General features: G+C 41.7%; 1 protein-coding gene across 1 annotated transcript in view; it reads left to right on the forward strand.

The window, feature by feature from the left end:
• The window catches only part of LOC106572638 (uncharacterized), a 43,659-nt gene extending 31,560 nt beyond the window's left edge, over positions 1-12,099 (forward strand). The window contains exons 13-17 of the mRNA XM_082962183.1: positions 4,800-4,929; positions 5,037-5,069; positions 5,473-5,570; positions 5,922-6,005; positions 9,313-12,099. Of these exons, the coding sequence (XP_082818309.1) occupies positions 4,800-4,929; positions 5,037-5,069; positions 5,473-5,570; positions 5,922-6,005; positions 9,313-9,414 (447 nt within the window). The 3' untranslated portion in view covers positions 9,415-12,099. The remainder of the gene's footprint in view (positions 1-4,799; positions 4,930-5,036; positions 5,070-5,472; positions 5,571-5,921; positions 6,006-9,312) is intronic.
• Positions 12,100-25,179: the final 13,080 nt, after the last annotated feature.

The raw sequence follows: 25,179 nt of genomic DNA on the forward strand, positions 1-25,179 counted from the left end.
CCCAAAGCCTCACATAGAAGGTTTGAATGTGAAACAGAGAGGGCTAAGTTGTTTGCACTGTGAGGGGACTCTGTGTTTTGAAATAAATGGCTGGACCTGGAAGTTAATACAGTAACTGTGAGGTAAGAGAAAGCCATAGAGGTTGTTGTTGTTTATCTTCAAGTTGATGCTGCGTGCATCTCTTCTAGACTGGTCCTCAGGGAAGTGCCCTGGACCTCAAATTGGTAAACAGCGTAACCTAGTAAAGACTATGGAATAAATCCCATCACAGGATTAGAGAGAGAGAGATGTCCCCTTTGCATTTCAATTAAGACAGAAGGCATAAGCCACCGTGGCTTGCATTTTAGAAAGATCATCAACATTTTATATAAATAGGTTGAATATGGATGCATTTGTATTGATTTATTTTCATTCATTTTCAGGAAACTTAACACTCCTCAAGTATTTTTTTATTCACAGAAAAAGCTCCCCACTGTCTAAGTAAGGACACAACGTATTACGGCTCTAGTAAAGGTGATAATGACTATGAATTTATATGGATGCTTTTATGATGTAATGTTTTTCTTACGATGTGATGCTTATTGTTTTGATTTGTTTTCAAATCAAATTGATAACAAACACAGCCATATCTGAGTAACAAAAGCATTTGCAATACCTTGAACAATCAGTTGACCTCGTCGAGTTAACGCAAAAATGGAAGAGTCAAGGAAAACCTTGTGGATTGTTGATACATGCATCCAATAATACAAAGCAACATGCCTCAATATTAACACAGAGAGAATTTCTATTTTTAGTGGTTAGGTTAACAGAAACTGTACTTTGAGATCCTATTGTTTGAGTAGCCTTGGGGCAAGGTACTTGCATTTGTACACGCAGCACACAGAAATGTGTGCATTCTTTTGCTCTGCTGTGCATCTCAAGGCCTGGTAGGAACAGTAGTTGTGTGGCTCATCCAGGACTCTGTGGCATAGGACTGCTGCAGGTGACCCAGCATGGCTGATCTCTCCTATTTCATTTTCTGGTGAAGGTCTCTGTGTAGACCGAAACAGCACAGTATGACTTGGTAGCAAGATGGTGCCGACAGACAGCGTCACCTCACTTCTAGTCCTTAGAAAACTATGCAGTATTTTGTTTTTGTATGTATTATTTCTTACATTGTTGGCCCAGAAAATCTTAAGTGTTATTACATACAGCCGGGAAGAACTATTGGATATCAGAGTGACGTCAACTTACCAACATTAGACCAGGAATACGACTTTCCCGAAGCGGATCCTTTGTTCGCACCAGGTCATTTGATCTGATTCCAGAGGCCGACCCAAACAACCTCGCCGCAGAAGACCTTCTGACCTTCTGGTCAGACTTCAGATTCGTGCACACCACCCACCGCTTCTGAGTATATTACTCGCCAATGTCAAGTCTCTAGATAACAAGGTAGATTAAATTAGGGCAAGGGTTGCTTTCCAGAGAGACATCAGGGATTGTAATATACTCTGTTTCACAGAAACATGGCTTTCTCGGGATATGTTGTCGGAGTCGGTACAGCCACCGGGATTCTTTATGCGTCACACCGACAGAAATAAACATCTCTCTGGGAAGAAGAAGGGCGGGGGGTGTATGCTTCATGATTAAGAATTTATGGCATAATCGTAACAACATACAGGAACTCAAGTCCTTTTGTTCACCTGACCTAGAATTCCTCACAATCCAATGCAGACCATATTATCTCCCAAGAGAATTCTCATCGGTTAATGTCAAAGCCGTATATATCCCCCCTCTTGCCGATATCATGATGGTCCTCAAGGAACTTCACTGGACTCTATGCAAACTGGAAACCATATAACCTGAGGCTGCATTTATTGTAGCTGGGGATTTTAACAAAGCAAATTTGAGAACAAGGCTACCTAAATTCTATCAGCATATTGATTTTAGCACTCGCGCTGGAAAAACACTGGATCACTGCTACTCTAACTTCCGCGATGCATACAAGGCTCTCCCACGCCCTCCTTTCAGCAAATCTGACTACGACTCCATTTTGCTCCTCCCGTCCTATAGGCAGAAACTCAAACAGGATGTACCTGTGACAAGAACTATTTAACGCTGGTCTGACCAATCGGAATCCACGCTTCAAGATTGTTTTGATCACATGTTCCGGGTAGCCTCAAAGAATAATATCAATTTATACTCTGAATCGATGAGTGAGTTTATAAGGAAGTGCATTGGAGATGTTGTACCCACTGTGACTATTAAAACCTACCCTAACCAGGGACCGTGGATAGATGGCGGCATTCGCGCAAAGCTGAAAGCGCGAACCACCACATTTAACCATGGAAAGATGACTGGGAATATGGCTGAATACAAACAGTGTAGTTATTCCCTCCGAAAGGCAATCAAACAAGCAAAATATCGGTAAAGGGACAAAGTGGAGTCGCAATTCAATGGCTCAGACATAAGACGTACGTGGCAGGGTCTACAGGCAATCACGGACTACAAAAAGAAAGCCAGCCACGTCATGGACACCGATGTCTTACTTCCAAGACAAACTAAAAACCTTCTTTGCCCCCTTTGAGAATAATACAGTGCCACCGATGTGGCCCGCTACCAAGGACTGCGAGCTCTACTTCTCCATGGCCGACGTGAGTAAGACATTTAAACGTGTTAACCATCGCAATGCTGCCGGCCAAGACGGCATCCCTAGCCACGTCCTCAGAGCATACGCAGACCAGCTGGCTGGTGTGTTTACGGACATATTCAATCTCTCCCTATCCCAGTCTGCTGTCCCCACATGCTTTTGTATGTATTATTTCTTACATTGTTGGCCCAGAAAATCTTAAGTGTTATTACATACAGCCGGGAAGAACTATTGGATATCAGAGCGACGTCAACTTACCAACATTACGACCAGGAATACGACTTTCCCGAAGTGGATCCTTTGTTCGCACCACCACCCAGGGCATTTGATCTGATTCCAGAGGCCGACCCAAACAACCTCGCCGCAGATGTGCCAGCATGGTGTGTGCAACGCCAGGGTTGTGGGTTCGATTCCCACGGGGGGCCAGTACAAAAAAATTAAAATTAAAATTAAAAAAAATGCATGAAATGAAAATGAAATGTATGAAATGTATGTATTCACTACTGTAAGTCGCTCTGGATAAGAGCGTCTGCTAAATGACTAAAATGTAAATGTAATGCTTCAAGATGACCACCATTGTTCCTGTACCCAAGAAGGCAAAGGTAACTGAACTAAATGACTATCGCCCTGTAGCACTCACTTCTGTCATCATGAAGTGTTTTGAGAGACTAGTCAAGGATCATATCACCTCCACCTTACCTACCACCCTAGACCCACTTCAATTTGCATACCGCCCCAATAGGTCCACATACAATGCAATCGCCATCACACTGCATACTCCCCTATCCCATCTGGACTAGAGAAATACCTATGTAGAAATGCTGTTCATTTACTACAGCTCAGCATTCAACACCATAGTACCCTCCAAGCTCATCATTAAGCTTGAGGCCCTGGGTCTCAACCCCGCCCTGTGCAATTCGGTCCTGGACTTCCTGACGGGCCACCCCCAGGTGGTGAAGTTAGGAAACAACATCTCCACTTCACTGATCCTCAACACTGGGGCCCGACAAGGGTGCATGCTCAGCCCCCTCCTGTACTCCCTGTTCACCCATGACTGCATGGTCATGCATGCCTCCAACTCAATCACCCAAGTTTCCAGACGACACAACAGTAGTAGGCTTGATCACCAACAATGACGAGACAGCCTATAGGGAGGAGGTGAGGGCACTTGGAATGTGGTGTCAGGAAAACACCCTCTCACTCAAAGTCAACAAAACAAAGGAGATGATCGTGGACTTCAGGAAATAGCAGAGTAAGTACCCCCTATCCACATCGACAAGACAGCAGTGAAGAAGGTGGAAAGTTTTAAGTTCCTCGGCATACACATCACGGACAAACTGAAAATGTCCACCCACACAGACAGTGTGGTGAAGAAGGCGCAACAATGCCTCTTCAACCTCAAGAGGCTGAAAAAATGTGGCTTGTTACCTAAAACCCTCACAAACTTTTACAGATGCACAATTGAGAGCATCCTATCAGGCTGCATTACCTCCTTGAATGGCAACTGCACCACCCACAACCGCAAGGCTCTCCAGAAGGTGGTGCGGTCTGCACAATGCATCACCGGGGGCAAACTACCTGCCCTCCAGGACACCTACAGCACCTGATGTCACAGGAAGGTCAAAAAGATCATCAAGGACAACAACCTCCCGAGCCACTGCCTGATCCCCCCGCTACCATGCAGAAGGTGAGGTCAGTACAGGTGCATCAAAGCTGGGACCGAGAGACTGAAAAATAGCTTCTATCTCAAGGCCATCAGACTGTTAAACAACCGTCAATAACACAGAGAGGCTGCTGCCTACATACAGACTTGAAATCATTGGCCACTTTAATAAATGGATCACTAATACATACTGTATTTTTATACCATCTATTGCATCTTGCCTATTGCCGCTTGGTCATCACTCATCCATATATTTATATGTATATATTCTTATTCCATCCCTTTACTTAGATTTGTGTGTATTAGGTAGTTGTTAATGTTAGATTACTTGTTAAATATTACTGCACTGTCAGAACTAGAAGCACAAGCATTTCACTACGCTCGCAATAACATCTGCTAACTATGTGTATGTGACCAATAAAATTAATATTGGATTTATCGTAAACTCTTTTTATAATGGAGTGTGTGTCGCACCCCACCTTTCAATGTCCCTCTTCAACCCCACAGCTCTCCCAGCTCCGTGGGATAGACAGGAAGTTCACCTTGCTGCATGCCCTTGTGGAGCAGATCATGTTGCACGAACCCGGCTTGGCCACTTTTCCACAAGAGTTGACGGAATTCGAAACTGTCCCTGGGGGTAAGTAATCAAGATTTTGTTCAAAGCCCCGATAACCTGTACTTTATGTTTCAATTGGAGCAGTTTAGGTAAAACAGTTAGGTATTTCTCTCTGTGTTTCTGATCAGCTTCCATTAAAGGCCTCACTGCTGAAGTGGACGGTGAGTCTACCACGTTTCCAATCCTGTCCAATAATGTCTCTGTAAAAAACAGGTGTTGCTCTTTACAGTGCTGAGATCTAATTATAGTGAATACATTTTTTTAAATACCTATGAATGATATTATCTAAGATGGGATGATCTAGCTAGTTCAAAGAGATGACTGGTTTGATGGCGCAATTACATGTAAAGTGTGAAGACATGTAGGCCTAATATCAGCTTCATGTATAGACATTTATGATTACTTTTTGGCTGAAGAATTGTGTTGAATAGTTGACACGAGTGCAGATCAGCCACTTGTCTTGATCCAGCAGCAGAAAGGAGAAAATAGTGATTTAAAGTAGAGAGTATTTGCTTCAGTGATCAGGTATGATGGATGATGGACATGATGTGTCATCCCCTCCAGTTCTCAAGAATGAGTTACAGAAGACCATTCAGTACAAGAAAACGTACAAGAGAAGAAACCAAGGCGATCAACACCCAAAGTTTTCCAAAGACCTGAAGGTAAGTTATTCTGATAGACCTGTTCTTTCTTTTCAGTTCATATTCAGACAAACAGATATAAGATTAAGAGAAACACAAGAAACACTTTGACATGCCGAATTAGCATCAGTCTATTGCATTTCACCATCACACTATATCACTAATTCACAGTGCTTGTCTGAAGATAAGCACATCATAGGGAAGTTAATTTCTATTTGCCTGGTATACTGAGTGTTGCTTCATATTGCATTATTTTTGTCTTATGGTGTCTGCTGTCAGTTTGCAGTGGTAGTTTTGTGGTGCAACAAAAAAACAGAAGGTATTCTGATATTATACATCACATAATGTTCTTCTTTCTCCCTCTCACCCCAGATGGCGATTGAGAAGTACAACACCGATCTCTCCCTGCTGACAAAGAGGTCTGAGGAGATGAAGAAACTCTACTCTGACATATTGGTAATCCCTGAGTTATTATTTTAATATGTCTGTTGTGCTGCCCCTCCAGAGATAAATGGTTCCTCTAGTCCTGAAATGTCGAGATGGCCCTTTTCCATTGTTTCAGCTTATCTATCTTTCCACTGTGGAGGGTGGAATGGGGATTGAAGAGGATATACACTTCCGTTCAAATGTTTGCGGTCACTTAGAAATGTCCTTGTTTTTTAAAGAAAAGCTCATTTTTTGTCCATTAAAATAACATCAAAATGATCAGAAATACAGTGTAGACATTGTTAATGTTGTAAATGACTATTGTAGCTGGAAACGGCAGATTTCTTTATGGATTATCTACATAGGCATACAGAGGCTCATTATCAGCAACCATCACTCCTGTGTTCCAATGGCACGTTGTATTAGCTAATCCAAGTTTATCATTTTAAAAGGCTAATTGATCATTAGAAACCCCTTTTGCAATTATGTTAGCACAGCTGAAAACTGCTGTTCTGATTAAAGAAGCAATAAAACTGGCCTTCTTTCGACTAGTTGAGTATCTGGAGCATCAGAATTTGTGGGTTCAATTACAGGTTCAAAATGGTCAGAAACAAAGTCCTTTCTTCTGAAACTCGTCAGTATATTCGTGTTCTGAGAAATGAAGGCTATTCCATGCAAGAAATTGCCAAGAAACTGAAGATCTCGTACAACGCTGTGAACTACTCCCTTCACAGAACAGCGCAAACTGGCTCTAAACAGAATAGAAAGAGGAGTGGGAGGCCCCGGTGCACAACTGAGCAAGAGGACAAGTACATTAGAGTGTCTAGTTTGAGAAACAGACGCTTCACAAGTCCTCAACTGGCAGCTTCATTAAATAGTACCGGCAAAGCACCAGTCTCAATGTCAACAGTGAAGAGGTGACTCCGGGATGCTGGCCTTCTAGGCAGAGTTGCAAACAAAAAGACATTTCTCAGACTGGCCAATAAAAATAAAAGATTAAGATGGGCAAAATAACACAGACAATGGACAGAGGATCTCTACCTAGAAGGCCAGAATACCGGAGTTGCCTCTTCACTGTTGACGTTGAGACTCGTGCTTTGCCGGTACTTTTTAATTAAGCTGCCAGTTGAGGACTTGTGAGGCGTCTGTTTCTCAAACTAGACACTCTAATGTACTTGCCCTCTTGCTTAGTACACATACACTGTATTTCTGATCAATTTGATGTTATTTTAATGGACAAAAACAAGGACATTTCTAACTGACCCCAAACCTTTGAACGGTAGTGTATATTTCAAAATGTTTTATCTTCAAGGTTACTTCTGCAGCAGATGTTTAAATTTGATATATAATAGTTAGTATAGACCACAGACTGTCCCTATTGATACTGTAATACACAGGAGGGTATTGGAGTCTGTCCCTATTAATACACAGGAGGGTATTAGAGTCTGTCCCTATTTTACATTTTAGTCATTTAGCAGACACTCTTGTCCAGAGTGACTTACAGGAGCAATTAGTTTTAAGTGCCTTGCTCAAGGGCACATCAACAGGTTTTACCTAGTCAGCTCGGAGATTCAAACCAGCAACCTTTCGGTTACTGGCCCAACCTCTTAACCACTAGGCTACTACGAAGCCCTATTAATACTGTAATACACGGGAGGGTTAAAAAGTCTGTCCCTATTAATACTGTAATACATGGGAGGGTATTAGAGTCTGTCCCTATTAATACTGTAATACACAGGAGGGTATTAGAGTCTATCCCTATTAATACTCTAATACACAGGAGGGTATTAGAGTCTGTCCCTATTAATACTGTAATACACAGGAGGGTATTAGAGTCTGTCCCTATTAATACTATAATACGCAGGAGGATATTAGTCTGTGCCTATTAATACCATAATATGCACGAGGGTATTAGAGTGTCCCTGTTAATACTATAATAAGCAGGAGGGTATTAGAGTCTGTCCCTATTAATAATATAATACACAAGAGGGTATTAGAGGCTATCCCTATTAATACTATAATACACTGGAGGTTATTACATTTACATTTACATTTTAGTCATTTAGCAGACGCTCTTCTCCAGAGCGACTTACAGTAGTGAATGCATACATTTCATACATTTTTTTTCTCCGTAGATATCTAACGGAAGTGGTTTGTCTCTCAGATTCAGACATAGACAAGATGTCGGAGTGTCACTTATTGATACAGATAAGAAGATGCATAGGGATATTTACCAACTTAATACACCTTCTTTATTTTAGTGTAGTTTGGCATCAGCCTAGGTGCTGTTTCTGCCCAGTCAGAACAAAGTAAAACTCTTACAGAACAATGTATTTTTCAAGAAAGTAACGGCCAGTTTCCAACCTCCCCTATTTCCAGAAGGACAATCCATCATCACAAAGAGTCCATCTGACTCTGTTGTGTTCTGGGTTTGAGTTGTGAGCCTTGACAGAGTGACGGGTGAGCCTTGCCAGGGTGAGGGGTGAGCCTTGCCAGGAAATTGTGATATAGTAGGTTCCACAATTAAATTCCTGCGCACTCCAAACTTTATCCTTCCCACCCTCTCGTACACACACGGACGCACGCACACACACCAATAATGATGTGCTACAACCTGAGCCAGCAGCAGCATAGAGAGGAGAGAGACAGAGAAAGCGAGAGAGAGAGAGAGAGAGCGAGAGGGAGAAGACTGACCCTGACACAGCTTATATCTGTGACATTATCAGAACCTTCTCTCTGCTCCCCAGGGGGAAAAAAATCCTGCAGTCAGACACGGAACCAATGGTAGTAGCCTATACTGCATGGTTAAATTGCTCTCCCAGTGTTACTGTATGGGCATGTTTATTTAGGGTGAAATGCATCAAAATACTATAAAGTTAATAGGTTAAATTCAGAGTTCCATATGTGCTGCAGTGTTGTTGGCTTAGGTTTTCTGATTAGTGGTGTGGTCATATACTGTAGCAGTTGAGCCGTGTTTGACTGATATTAGATGTTACTCTTGAGCCACTGTTTTAATGACACACCCTTTGTATTAGCTGACCCTGTAGTGAGTTAAGTGTAGCCATGGATTCATGCCATGGCCACCCGTCTGTCTCATTGAAGATATTTAAGTCCAATAATTGCTTCCATGCTCACGCAGTTTATCAGCTCATTATAATAATTGGAGTTTGCAATGATACGGACTTACGTTATGCTTCCCAATCGAACCAGGGACATCGGTTAACCCCAGGAATTAGACAAATGTATTATAACCTCTGAAAGAATGAAAGCAACTGAAGTGCTTTGGACTTGAGATGTCAAAAATAATACCTTGGGTCATTTGTCTTTTTTCTTGAAGGTTAAATTCGGAGAGCCGATGGATCAAGATTCTCAGGAGCTGTTTGGCTTGGTGTGCCAGTTTGTCAACGACTTCAAGGAGACATATGCTGAAATCAGATAACAATTTGCTGTCCTTGCGTGACTATCTATAAATCTTCAGCCAATCCAAACACAATTCAGTGCTGCATACTTTGTAATTATGCACATACAAATACAAGTTTATTTACTTCAAATTGTAAAGAGGCCAAGACTTCTTAGAAATTGCACTGATCAGTGAAGTAATACATTAATGACAACCTTGAAACCTTTAAGCGTATTAGGGTCTTTGAAAAGCGCTATATAAATAATTGTTATTTGTGTGCACTGAGATGCCATACAAGCTGTAGTTTAATACTATGTTCAGGCAGCTAGACTTGGGGATTGCAATTTCAGTGGGAAAATATTAGAGTGTATAATGCTTTGCTATAATTAAAAGGAATCTGTATGTGATATATAACAGGTACTGTTTATTGTTTGAAGACGGTAGACTGATTCATTGTGACAAATTGTCTGAAATCGATTGAAAAAATGTATTGAATTGAAGTTACAGACAGTAGGGGGAATGCCTACTGGTTTGAATGGTGTCAGCAATGTTGATCTTGTATTATTTTGAACTTAACAACATGAATTGGGATATTTTGTGTACTATATACTGTAGGTAGAGAACATTGAACGGAACAAGGCTATGTCAATAACTCAATTTGGACAAAAATTCTGATAGAAACTTATAGTCCCAAGCTCTCTACTTTCTGTCCACAGCTGTCTGTCTGATGACAAGGGAACCGAATCACAAAGAACACACACACAGTGGCCTCGCCAGCTGAAAATGGTCCATCAGATTACCCATTTTTCTCTGAACGTGCAGACATTCTTGCCTTGGTTGGGGACACACAGATTTTCTATTTCAGTACTCCAGTCGGGGATCCAGGACCCTTCTCTGATTCTGGACAGCATCTGGTGCTTTTTGCCATCTGAAATTGATATTTTTTCCCCTACTTTACATTGATTTTATGAGAGAGCGAGATTGATTGAAAATTTACAGAAAATATTTGATTAAATGTGGCTTTCCTTCAGAAGATGACTTATTACTTTTATGATTGTCACGGCTGTCAAAAGGATCGGACCAAAATGCAGCATGGTTGTAGTTCCACACATTTATTTATTCCGTGAAACGTTGCAATACACAAATAACTAGAATAACAAAAACAACAAACCGTGAAGCAGAGAAATAAACACTACTCAAAAGATAATCACCCACAAAAACAGGTGGGACAAACATCAGCTTAAATATGACCTCCAATTAGAGACAACGACAACCAGCTGCCTCTAATTGGAGATCATACCAAACAAAACCAACATAGAAATACAAAACTAGAAACTGAACATAGAAATACAAAACATAGACAAACACCCCCTGTCACGCCCTGACCTACTCTACCATGGAAAATAACAACTTACTATGGTCAGGACGTGACAATGATATTACATATTTACGCAGACTGGGTTATTTTTTCTCATTTCTGAAACAAATTTGATCTGATTTGATTAAGAGAAAAGATAGAAGAGCAGAGGCCGTTGTCCAGCGGTAACGCTCCCGGCTTAGACACATGTATACTCCTCTCCCCACTGGATGATTGGGTTCCATCCCCGCTCCAACCCTTTAATCTGTTTCTAACAACTGCCTGTAACCCCTCTGATTTCTTCCGTGTCAAAATAAACCAAAAAAGGCCATTCAAACTATACTAAACAAAATTATAAATGCAACGATTTCAACGATTTTATTGAGTTACAGTTCATATAAGGAAATCAGTCAATTGAAATAAATAAATTAGGCCCTAATCTATGGATTTCACAGGGGTGCAGCCATAGGTAGACCTGGGAGGGCATAGGCCCACCCACATGGGAGCCAGGCCCAGCCAATCAGAATGAGTTTTTCCCCACAAAAGGGCTTTAATACAGACAGATATCCTCAATTTTCAGCAGCTGTCCGGGTGGCTGGTCTCAGATGATCCCACAGGTGAGGAGGCCGGATGTGGAGGTCATGGACTGGCGTGTTAACACGTGGTGTGCGGTTGTGAGACCGGTTGAACGTACTGCCAAATTCTCTAAAACGACATTGGAGGCAGTTTATGGTAGAGAAATTAACGTAACATTATCTGGAAACAGATCTGGTGGACTGTCAGGTGGATAGATTATCTTGGCAAAGGACAAATGCTCACTAACAGGGATGTAAACAAAGTTGTGCACAGAATTTGAAAGAAATAAGCTTTCAATGCTTATGGAACATTTCTGGGATCTTTTATTTCAGCTCATGAATAATGGGACCAACACTTTACATTGTCTTTATATTTTTGTTCAGTATGTTTTTAGTATGAATGAGGTTGATGCACAGCAACTAAAGCTTGACCATGTTTCAGCGTGTGAGGACCTAGAAACCTACAGTCAATGAAAATATTGTGTGATAGTTTTTCTTAAATGATGCCCTATATTCCTCCTACCCATCTGTGCTTGCTATGCTACAATTTTATTTAATTGACTACACTTTTCCTGTCACATGCTTGATTCTTGAGGCATATATACTTTTCACTTAATACCCATGACTTCAAATACTTAGCCATGTCAAGTGTGAAACTTCAAAGCAGATTGTTTTTATGTAAAGCCCCGTTTATACCTGGTCCTTTGTCCTGATCCTGTCTATATTCTGATTTAAGCCCACATTTCCAGAAATGTGTCTACACATGGTATTAAAATGTGTCTGTTATCTGTCCACTGTGTCCGCATTGTGGCCAGATTTCCTGGTCCCTTCCTTCATGCAGATTATTTCACAGCTATTCTTTCAAAATAATGTTTATTCATTGTAAGACACTTATATTGATGTAATAAGTCAATGATTTTAGAGGGCAAAATATTTATGATTTAGATGGTTTCTCAGTCCAGATCTTGTAAGATATCCAGACACAATGCGTGCCTGACTACCTCCGGAGGTGGTCAGGAAGATCTTGTTACGACTTCCGCCGAAGTTGGTCCCTCTCCTTGTTCGGGTGGCGGTCGACGGTCGACGTCACTGGTTTTCTAGCTGCCACCAATCCACTTTTCATTTTCCATTTGTTTTGTCTTTATTGTACACACCGGGTTTCCATTCCCTAATTATATGTTCCTTATTTAACGTTCTGTTTCCCCCATGGTTTTGTGCGTGTTTGTTCGTTGTAAGTTGGTCTGTATTTGTGAGCTTGATTATTATCCTTCTTGGAATATTTGTTGTTTTGAGTAAAGTTACGTGAATTACTCCTCTCTGTGTCCAGACCTGACTCCGCCTTACCTGCTACACCTAGACGCCTTACAGATCTGATCACAATCAGATCACAATTTGTCTTTTAATCATCTACACTTGATCAGGACAAAGGATGCAAGTTAGAACCAGGTATAAACGGGGCTTCTGATAGAAGATGTATATGACACCTTGACTCCCACTATCACTCCATGTTATAAACAGCTATAGTAGGTGATGTGTTTAACCTACAGTTGAAGTCGGAAGTTAACATCCACCTTAGTCAAATACATTTAAACTCAGTTTTTCACAATTCCTGACATTTAATCCTAGTAAAAATTCCCTGTTTTAGGTCAGTTAGGATCACCACTTTATTTTAAGAATGTGAAATGTCAGAATAATAGTAGAGAGAATTATTTATTTCAGCTTCTGTTTCTTTCATCACACTCCCAGTGGGTCAGAAATTTACATACACTCAATTAGTATTTGGTAGCAAATGTTTTGAGTAGCCTTCCACAAGCTTCCCACAATAAGTTGGGTGAATTGTGGCCCGTTCCTCCTGACAGAGCTGGTGTAACTGAGTCAGGTTTGTAGGCCTCCTTGCTCGCACATGCTTTTTCAGTTCTGCCGACAAATTTTCTATGGGATTCAGGTCAGAGTTTTGTGATGGCCACTCCAATACCTTGACTTCGTTGCCCTTAAGCCATTTTGCCACCACAACTTTGGAAGTATGCTTGTGGTCATTGTCCATTTGGAAGACCCATTTGCGACCAAGCTAAAACTTCCTGACTGATGTCTTGAGATGTTGCTTCAATATATCCACATAATTTTCCTACCTCATGATGCCATCTATTTTGTAAAGTGCACCAGTCCCTCATGCAGCAAAGCACCCCCACAACATGATGCTGCCACCCCCGTGCTTCATGGTTGGGATGGTGTTCTTTGGCTTGCAAGCATCCCCCTTTTTCCTCCAAACATAACGATGGTCATTATGGCCAAACAGTTCTATTTTTGTTTCATCCGACCAGAGGACATTTCTCCAAAAAGTACAATATTTGTCCCCATGTGCGGTTGCAAACCATTGTCTGGCTTTTTTTTTTGGCGGTTTTGGAGTTGTGGCTTCTTCCTTGCTGAGCGGCCTTTCAGGTTATGTCGATATACTCGTTTTACTGTGGATATAGATAATTTTGTACCTGTTTCCTCCAGCATCTTCACAAGGTCCTTTGCTGTTGTTCTGGGATTGATTAGCACTTTTCGCACCAAAGTACGTTCATCTCTAGGAGACGGAATGCGTCTCCTTCCTGAGCGGTATGACGGCTGCGTCGTCCCATGTGGTTTATACTTGCGTACTATTGTTTGTACAGATGAGCGTGGTACCTTCAGGCGTTTGGAAATTGCTCCCAAGGATGAACCAGACTTGTGGAGTTCTACAATTTATTTTCTGAGGTCTTGGCTGATTTCTTTTGATTTTCCCATGATATCAAGCAAAGAGGCACTGAGTTTGAAGGTAGGCCTTGAAATACATCCACAGGTACACCTCCAATTGACTCAAATTATGTCAATTAGCCTATCAGAAGCTTCTAAAGCCATAACATTTTCTAAAATTTTCCAAGCTGATTAAAGGCACAGTCAACTTAGTGTATTTAAACTTCTGACCCACTGGAATTGTGATACAGTGAATTATAAGTTAAATAATCTGTCTGTAAACAATTGTTGGAAAAATGTATTTTGTCATGCATAAAGTAGATGTCCTAACCGACTTGCCAAAACTATAGTTTGTTAATAAGACATTTGTGGAGTGGTTGAAAAACGAGGTTTAATGACTCCAACCTAAGTGTATGTCAATTTTCGACTTCAACTGTATATGTTAGATTTGAGTGTATCTGACAAACAGCTGTAGTGCTCTGATTTAACTACCAAGTCCACAGTCTGTTAACAATCACTCTATTCAGATAAATATGGGAAAGTAATATAACTTTTATTTAGACAAGGAAATTATACTCTTTAGTATTCCAGACTAGTCTGGTTCCACTCCTGTGAGCAACACCCAATCAATAGTATTTCCGTTTCCTATGGAAACTATGAATCCTTTGAATTAGGACAATAATAACTTTTGCTCATTACCGACACTCCCCTCCATATGTATTTGGTGTCACGACTTCCACCGAAGGTGGCTCCTCTCCCTGTTCGGGCGGTGCTCGGCGGTCGTCGTCGCCGGCCTACTAGCTGCCACCGATCCCATTTTCCTTTTCGTTTAGTTCTGTCTGGTTTTTCACTCCTGTGTTAAGTTTAGCTGATTTCGGTGGGTTTATATTTCCCCGCTGCAGGTTAGGCTGTGTGCGTGATTATTGCTGTATTGTGCTTGTAAGTGGTGCGTGCCTGCACCACGGTATTTGGTTTGTTTATTATGGTATGTGTTTACCGTGGGCATTTTGCTCAGTAGTTTGCGGAGTCGAGGTTTCTCCTCCGTGTGCGTAATTCCTTCCCTGTGGGTGGAAACGACGTTAGTGCGGTTTTCCTATTGTGTTGTGTTTTCGGGACCGCCTGAATAAACATTGATTACCCTGGAACCTACCTGCTCCCCTGCTCCTGATTTCCTACACCCCCCTCCTCGAGAGGCGTTGTTACATTTGGACAGTGAAGATAAACAAAAATATTTGGCTCTATGCTCCAGAACTTCAGATTTGAGCATTAAGATGGGCAAACCATAACACAAAATACAACCAATACAAACTCATTGGATGCATTTTCAGTTTGTTGAGTCACAAGCTTGAGGTAGTCATTGCGTACAAGGGATGGAACCAAATACTAAACTTTGGAATACTTGATGCATTTGGAAAGTATTCAGACCCCTTGACCTTGTCCACATTTTGTTACGCTACAGCCTTATTCTAAAATTGATTACAAAAAAAAAATTCCCTCATCAATCTACACACAATACCCCATAATGACAAAGCAAAAACAGGTATTTAGACATTTTTGCAAATTTGTAAAACATAAAAAACTGAAATATTACTTTTACATAAGTATTTAGACCCTTTACTTAGTACTTTGTTGAAGCAACTTTGGCAGCGATTACAGCCTCTAGTCTTTTTGGGTATGGCGCTACAAGCTTGGCACACCTGTATTTGGGGAGTTTCTCCCATTCCTCTTTGGAGATCCTGTCAAGCTCTGTCAGGTTGGATGGGGAGCGTCGCTGCACAGCTATTTTCAAGTCCGGGCTCTGGCTGGGCCATTCAGAAACTTTTCCCGAAGCCACTCCTGTGTTTTCTTGGCTGTGTACTTAGGGTCGTCCTGTTGGAAGGTGAACCTTCGCCCCAGTCTGAGGTCCTGAGCGCTCTGGAGCTGAGAGTCGTTAGGTGCCTTTTGGCAAACTCCAAGCGGGCTGTCATGTTCCTTTTACTGAGCAGTGGTTTCCGCCTAGCCACTCTACCAATCCAGGCCTGATTGCTGGAGTGCTGGAGAGATGATTGTCTTTCTGGAAGGTTCTCCCATCTCCACAGAGGAACTCAAGAGCTCTGTCAGAGTGACTGTTCTTGGTCACCTCCCTGACCAAGGCCCTTCTCCCCCGATTGCTCAGTTTGGCCAGGCGGCCAGCTCTAGAAGGAGTCTTAGTGGTTTCTAACTTCTTTCATTTAAGAATGATGGAGGCCATTGTGTTCTTGGGAACCTTCAATGGTGCAGAAATGTTTTGGTACCCTTCCCGAGCTCTGTGCCTCGACATAATCCTGTCTTGGAGCTCTACGGACAATTCCTTCGACCTCATGGCTTGGTTTTTGCTCTGACATGCACTGTCAACTGTGGGACCTTATGCATGTGTGTGCCTTTTCAAATGATGTCCAATCAATTGAATTTACCATAGGTGGACTCCAATTAAGTTGTAGAAACATCTCAAGGATGATCAATGGAAACAGGATGCACCTGAGCTCAATTTCGAGTCTCATAGCAAAGCATTTTAATTCTTTTGTAAATAAGTTATTTCTAAAAACCTATTTTCGCTTTGTCATTATGGGGTATTGTGTGTAGGTTGCTGATGAAAAAAACATTTAATCAATTTTAGAATAAGGCTGTAATGTAACAAAATGTGGAAAAATTCCAGGGGTTTGAATACTTTCCGAAGACACTAAGTGAATTTGTCCAAATACTTATGACTTGTTCACATATTAAGGACTAAAACCATAAAGTGCTTATATTTATAAATGGTAAAACAGATATGTATGAAAACAACCTTAAATAAAAGGTGACATTCAATACCTTTGCCTCATATAAAACATTTGATCTCAAATCCAAAATGCTGGAGTATAGAGACAAATTTAACATTTTAGCTTCACTGTCCAAATAGTGCATGTAGTAGTTTCACTGTAGAGTTCTTGAGTGCATGTACTGTAGACTACTTTAAATGTTTTGTTAACAACACACATGGAAGGAAGTATGAGCTAAAGTTTGATTATATAGACCTCTGTGAAATAGATGCATGTTATGAAAGGCACTTAAAATTAAGATCACTTTATTGGTCACTTGCACACAAGGTCCAACCAAAATTTCGCAATTTCTATTTGGGGGCCTATGTCAAATTTAAGTGATTTTGTTTTTTTTACATTGTATAAAAGTATTGACTCATAGCTGCGTAATGGTATATCATACACTACAGTTGGAGAAATATATGGGAAAGCAATGCTGGATTAAAAATTGATAATCTTGTATACCCAATTTTGAGAAAAAGCCTTTCAAAGTTTTAACTTCTTTGTCTACACCCATACAATATCATTCACACCCTCTTAAGTCTTAGCCCCACCCATCTCTTTAAGGATTCACATGGGGACACCTGTCTGTGTCACGGCTGTTCAAAGGATCGGACCAAAATGCAGCGTGTTCGTAGTTCCACATATTTTATTTACAGTGAAACTAAATGCAATACACTAAATACTTGAATACACAAAAACAACAAACCGTGATGCAGAGAGGAAAACACACTACTCAAAAATTAATCACCCACAAAAACAGGTGGGACAAACATCAATTTAAATATGACCTCCAATTAGAGACAACGACAACCGGCTGCCTCTAATTGGAGATCATACCAAACAAAACCAACATAGAAATACAAAACTAGAAACTGAACATAGAAATACAAAACATAGACAAACACCCCCTGTCATGCCCTGACCTACTCTACCATAGAAAATAACAACTTACTATGGTCAGGACGTGACAGTCTGTCTATGGCCTTGTGCTAAACTGAGTGAGATTGAAAGTGGTGAAAGTAGTTGCCAACAATAAGGAATAACTCCAGGTTAAAATAAATCTTATCTAATCTTAGGCCTATATCTTAACCTGACTTTGGTGGAGGGCATGTTGGTCTTCACATTATTGTCTCTGGTAAACACACACTATATCAAACCAAATCAAATCAAAGATAAGCTTATTTGTCACATGCAAAGGATACAGCAGGTGTAAACGGTACAGTGAAATGCTTACATGCAGCTTATGTAGCCTGTCTGGCTACTTTTCTGTGTTGTGTTCTGGTATATTGGTAACGAACAGGACTCTGGACACTTGTTGCTGGTTTCTGGTATTTCATTTATCTGGATTGGATGAAATAAATGCAATACAATACAATGAATGGTGAGCTTCTCAATGATGCACACAGTGCACACCTCTTCTCAGTAGAATCAAAACAGACTCAGATACTGTACATTCAAGGGATCCACATATTTCTTAGAAATAATACGATTACTCCAAAGTAATTATGTTCTAGATGCTATAAAAGCTCTAAATTATAAAAATATATGTTTTTGTGTCGAACAATTCGCATTACAAAAGATCACCGGCAATACTATAAACAATGACAAACTAGCCACATATGTATGCAATAGACATAGCCATACAACTGTAGACCTACATAACTGGATTGGATGAAATAAATGTAATACAATGAATGGTGAGCTTCTTAATGCTGCACACAGTGCACACCTAACGTGAGGAAAGGTAAAGTGAGCAAGTGCCAGCACGAGGGAAGCTACGTTACAGACAGCCTGCTAGCATGTACTGTAGCTAGCTAGCCTAACATTGCACCACTCGGTAGAAAACGATTTTACCACAATAATATTTAATCACAAAAGGTTTGCTAGCAACAAAAGAAGTTTCACTTGTTCTAAACATTTATACTACATGTACAGGGTAAACTACTGTATAGCAAAGCCACAACAGAACACAAAAAAATACGTTAATTGCACTATAATGGCGACAAACGCTGCCCACAAACTGTTAGAGCCTACATAAAGCTGTCCCAACAGAGCTTTCTTTTCAGCACCATAGAGTTAATCCTTACCACCGCTACACCTGCCTATCAGCAGAGTGTTGTCTGGCAGCAAAACATTTCATTCAGCCTCATTTACTGCCTTTTAAAAAAAACATTGTTGACGTGGCCGACTTGCTTACACAAATATGATTTCTACTGACAATTGAGATGTACAAACTATGGCATAAGGGGATGACGAGCAGATCCGTAATTTTGATTAAGATATTAATGAGCGCGATAGGATGGACGTAGTGAATATAACTATTTGTTCAGCACTTTTGAAATGTACATCGACTGAATCAAGAACATGGGCTGTTCTTACAGTATTCTCCCTGTACACCAAGTCAGAACCGTAGGATAAATAAAGGAGGCAGACAATGAAAGCTCTTACAATATTCAATCATTACATTTCTCTAAAACACCAAGTCAGAACAGTAGGCTAACGACCAAATTATCAGGGTTAGGCACATGGGCTACTAACAGCTTACTACACAACATACTTAGGATTACTTTCTTAGCTACAGTATACATATCTCCTGCATATTACATCATTTATGCAGCAGCATACAATGCATTTTTGGACTGTGCTGTGCTCACTTGAACAGGAAGATGGAGTGGTGGTCCTTCTTGTCGGCAAATTTTGTCATCAAACTTTGTCATCAAAGTCTTGCATTCTCAGGATCTATGGTGCCTTCAAGACAACAGGGACTCAGAAAAAAACAAGGTTGAATCATGACATCAGTGAGCTTCAGGTCGGAGCTCTAGAAAGAGCCCAGAGTTCCCGACTTGGAATTACGAGTTGGATGACTGTTCAAAAAATATTTTCCCAATCTGAGTTCCCAGTTGTCTTGAACTCACTGAAGTCTGACATTTCCCAGTTCCGAGTTTCTAGTTGTTTTGAACGAGGCTGAAGTCATGCTGGCTTGACAGCATGGCCAATTTATTCAACCTTTTCTGGCCCATGGTGTTGCATGTGAATGTTTATCCTTTTAAGCTTAGAAAATAGACCCTTAAACCCAGACTTGGACCACACACCCACTCCCCTCAATAGCAGGCTAGTGATTGCCTTTCAATGCTTGCAGTTAGCCACTGATTCCTTCCAAAACACTAATTGTTGAATTTGCGATTTCCAACTTGTTGTGTAATGTTTATGTCCAATGGCCGATGAGCACCGATACGTTTTTATCTATAATTTCTCTTCATTTGAAAAGGATTTGCCAGTAGATTGTCGACTTGATTCATGATGATGACTGCTAGCTTGCTACTAACATTTTGAAAGTATGATGTTGACATGATCAGTCCAATCAAAGTTACGGTAGATATAATGTGATTTGATGTAATTTTATCTGTGGCCAATGACCTTATCTGTGGCCTTCTTGGAGGGGCACTTCTAATGTAAATCTATGGCAGCACCCAAGGGGCTTGAATTTTCGAGATCTCCCCGTAGATTTCGCGGTGACGTAGTGTCCCCAAGAGTGACAGAACACTAAGCCAATCATGGCGTAGCTAGAGAACATTACCAACCCCTAAGCTCCGTTTTTTCCGCTGGCTGCCCCACTCCTACAGAAAGCACCTGCATTTTGGAGCTGCCTTACTCAAGAAAGCAAGAAAGAGACCACGTTTGTATGCGGCTTTATTAACTAAAATATATATATTTTGACATTGTTTGCAAACTGATATGTGACGCGTATTAATGCCAAAATAACATGCAAAAATATATACTTTTTTAATTGTATTTTTTTAATTTAAACAGGTGGGGCTCAAAACAGATCGGGCTCTGCTCCACCTGCCCTGAATGACAGGTTACCACTGATCAGGGGTAAAGTAGCTGAGCAGCAGGATGAATATAATAAATAGTAGCAGCAATATGATGTGTCTGTGTGTGTGCATGTGCGTGTGTGTGAGAGAGAGAGTGTTAGGAGAGTCATGTGAGTGTGCATTATCAGTGCAGATAGTCCAAGGGTGAAGGTAGACAGCCGTTGATTAGCTGTTCAGCAGTCTTACTATAGTGATGGACTAGGTCGTCTGCATCATGCATCAATAAGGGGATGTATATTCTGAAAGCCTGTTTCTGTCATGCCCCCGACTTTGGTGCAGGGCATGTGATGTCCATGGCCTCTTCATTGCAAAACTCCCTGATCTTCACAAAAATATATGTTTGTCGAGCTGTGTCCAGTCCAGGTGGTATTTGTACAGGCAGACCATCTCTGGGAGGAAGGACGTCAGAGTTAGGCAGCAGCTGAAACTTGGTCCCGACTGAGTCCGAACATTCCTTGGTGACAACAATATGATACCGCCAAGTTCAAATAATAAGAATAAGCTCAGACAATGCAATGATAATTACCTGAAGTGCTGGTACTGATTGATCTGTGCTAGCAGCCTGAAGTACCGAGTCAGGTGTTGTTGCCAGTCACAACTTTCCACCAGCACTGTACCGTCCACCAGTCCAACCAGCTGTGGGATGTTGACCCCACGCCAGCAATTTCTGACAAAGTGTTCACTCTGGTCTTTCTGAAGCATTACTTGATGAGTCCGAAGCACCAGTCCGGGGCAAACTTGGTATGGCCAGCAATCAGAAAGTGGAGGTCCAGACTGTGGTGGAGCTTGTGCATGGTCTGCCAGGCACAATACCACATCGCAAACTTTTTGTTGTTTTGGCCACTGCAGTTATCACAATTCAGGTCCACCCATGTTTCCCAAACTCCGTAGTTGGTGAAGAAATGGTGCACGTAGTTGATGACTGCGCTGCTGCCTTTGCTGGCTGACATGCCTTCATCTATCAAGTAGTTGACTTGTTGTGGTATTCCTTCACAGCAGACGCCAAACAAGCCACCCTAGTGTGGAGTTAAATTGTAGACGGTATCTGGCTGCAGAGGGTCAGAAGGATAGTGCAAGTTTTCCCAAACTCGGCCCTGGGGCCCTCCAGGGTCCACTTTTTAGTTTTTGCCTTAGCACCACACAACTGGTTCAAATAACCAACTCATCATCAAGCTTTGATTATTTGAATCAGCTATGTAATGCTAGCGAAAAAAGCGTTCAGTTTTGATTAGACATATAGCTAACTAAAGTTCATGAACCACAATCCCAACCCATATCTTTACATACACTGTAAATCAAATCAAATTTTATTGGTTGTGTACACATATTTTGCAGATGTCATTACAGGTACAGCAAAATGCTTATGTTTCTAGCTCCTACCTGACAGGTCGCTCCTACCAGGTGGCGTGGCGAGAATCTGTCTCCGCACCATGCGCTCTCACCACTGGTGTCCCCCAGGGCTCTGTTCTAGGCCCTCTCCTATTCTCGCTATACACCAAGTCACTTGGCTCTGTCATATCCTCACATGGTCTCTCCTATCATTGCTATGCAGACGACACACAATTAATCTTCTCCTTTCCCCCTTCTGATAACCAGGCGGCGAATCGCATCTCTGCATGTCTGTCAGACATATCAGTGTGGATGACGGATCACCACCTCAAGCTGAACCTCGGCAAGACGGAGCTGCTCTTCCTTCCGGGGAAGGACTGCCCGTTCCATGATCTCGCCATCACGGTTGACAACTCCCTTGTGTCCTCCTCCCAGAGTGCTAAGAACCTTGGCGTGATCCTGGACAAGACCCTGTCGTTCTCCACTAACATCAAGGCGGTGACCCGATCCTGTAGGTTCATGCTCTACAACATTCGCAGAGTACGACCCTGCCTCACACAGGAAGCGGCGCAGGTCCTAATCCAGGCACTTGTCATCTCCCGTCTGGATTACTGCAACTCGCTGTTGGCTGGGCTCCCTGCCTGTGCCATTAAACCCCTACAACTCATCCAGAACGCCGCAGCCCGTCTGGTGTTCAACCTTCCCAAGTTCTCTCACGTCACCCCGCTCCTCCGCTCTCTCCACTGGCTTCCAGTTGAAGCTCGCATCCGCTACAAGACCATGGTGATTGCCTACGGAGCTGTGAAGGGAACGGCACCTCCATATCTTCAGGCTCTGATCAGGCCCTACACCCAAACAAGGGCACTGCGTTCATCCACCTCTGGCCTGCTGGCCCCCCTACCTCTGAGGAAGCACAGTTCCCGCTCAGCCCAGTGAAAACTGTTCGCTGCTCTGGCACCCCAATGGTGGAACAAGCTCCCTCACGACGCCAGGACAGCGCAGTCAATCACCACCTTCCGGAGACACCTGAAACCCCACCTCTTTAAGGAATACCTAGGATAGGATAAAGTAATCCTTCTAACCCCCCCCCCCCCCCCCCTTAAAAGATTTAGATGCACTATTGTAAAGTGGTTGTTCCACTGGATATCATAAGGTGAATGCACCAATTTGTAAGTCGCTCTGGATAAGAGCGTCTGCTAAATGACTTAAATGTAAATGTAAATCCTAGATATGATCCTGCTGTTCTCACATGCTACACATGCACATACTGTATGTGTGCACATGCATCTATCTAATGTTATCATGATTTGTTATGAGATATTATACTTTAGTAATCCACAATGACCTGGTGATGTAAAAGACTAATAATAACATTATCTTCCATATTACTACAGATACCTTGCAATTGGAGATTCCTTCAAAACGATAGCATACAGTTACTGTGTAGGGCACTGCAAGGTTGAGTTACCAGGGCCATCTGGGACTGCCTCCTTGGGGAATTCAGGCATGTGAAGGCTACCTATGTCCTGCATAACTTCATGAGGATGGACACGAAGACCAGGAGGGGTTCTGCAGCTCGCCGCCGTGTGCCAGAGGAGAGGTCTGCTGCTCTGCAGGATGTTTCAAGGATGGGGGTCAGGAGGCAATCCTTGTGCGGGAGATCTTCACCTCCTACTTCTTCGAAGAGAGTGCTGTTCCCTGGCAACACCATAGACTACACTATGCACAACCAAAGGCTCTTTTAAGAGCAATCCACATTGCAATAAGAGTATTCTTCCATTTATTTAGCTATGTGAACTGCAGATATTCAATTACCAGTTTCTCTCCTTTTGATTTCTACTTCTCAGGTGACGGTGCTGTTTAGGTAAGGGTGATGTCTGTACAAAAAATATTTTAAGAGTCACCCATATTGAAAAAATTTTGAACAATTAGACACCATATAACCCACACCTACACACTCGTGTATCAATCTGATTGATGGATTGTGTTGTGCAGTAAGCAGGCTCAAGTGTATACTGGCTCCTTCCACCTTCAAAGAATAGGCAAGAGGACCAACCATGGAGAATAGTAAGACACTTCCTTTTTTCTATTTATATAACTACGCTATATTGTTTGTCCTTGTGTGTCTCTGCATGTTTTTCATTATAAAGTCATCTGCAGCCACTTTGGACACCAGGTGAGGCCACACACAGATTCCTGTTGAACATTGTCTCTTTAACGACCTTGTTTTCTTAATAACAGTCTCTCTCCTTCACTTCATCCCCCTCCCCCTTCTCCCTAAATCCTCTAGGTTATATCAACTGTGCCATTGAACCCTTCCCACATCTGAACTGGCTACATAGAGGGCACATCATGATCAGAGGTGAGAGGTCACTTGGTTGGGTCAATATGAAATATTATCAACGAGATTCTTTACATTGAAATACAGATAGAGATGTAGTAGTCCCAGAGTTAATAATCCAAGGTCAGTTTTGCATTTTACCTGCTGATGATTATGATGACTGACAGTGTTAAAATTAGAAAAAACACAAGGCTTAATCATGCGATCTCTCTCTGTCTGTCTCTTGTCTGCAGGTATGTTTTGATGTGAGAGAGGATGCCAACCCCCAGTCCCGTCATCGCCACCTCACCCGCTCTTAAGATAACCTTCGGGCCAACTGGGGGCCCAAGGCTGGTTAGGAGATGCCGCTAGAGACACTATTATGTATTCGTGATGAACTGAGAGAATATTAATTTTAGTAACACTTTAATTCATTAATCATATGCTGTCTTCCCTGCTTCTCTGTTCTTACCCCTTTCCCCTTTCTGTCTTTTACACTCTCGCACCTCTCTCCCCATCGCCTTTCTTCCTCTGTTTTTATAAAGCACACCAGATGTGCATTGAAGTACAGATTGAACTGTATTTTTAATATAATATTACAATTATACTACTATCCTGTGTCCTCAGGTCAGTGCAGATGAAGGGAATTAGATATTGAGATGAACCAGTTTTTAGTATTTACATGAAGCATAGGAAGTGTAGTGTACAGTTTTTTAAATGCTGTTTCTGTATATATGAATTACAAATCAGTATATATATATATGACTTCCATCCTTGGCACAATAAAGTTATATTATATTCTACTCAATCC

This window comes from Salmo salar, chromosome 15, assembly GCF_965601325.2.
Source record: "Salmo salar chromosome 15, fSalSal1, whole genome shotgun sequence".
NCBI lineage: Eukaryota > Metazoa > Chordata > Actinopteri > Salmoniformes > Salmonidae > Salmo > Salmo salar.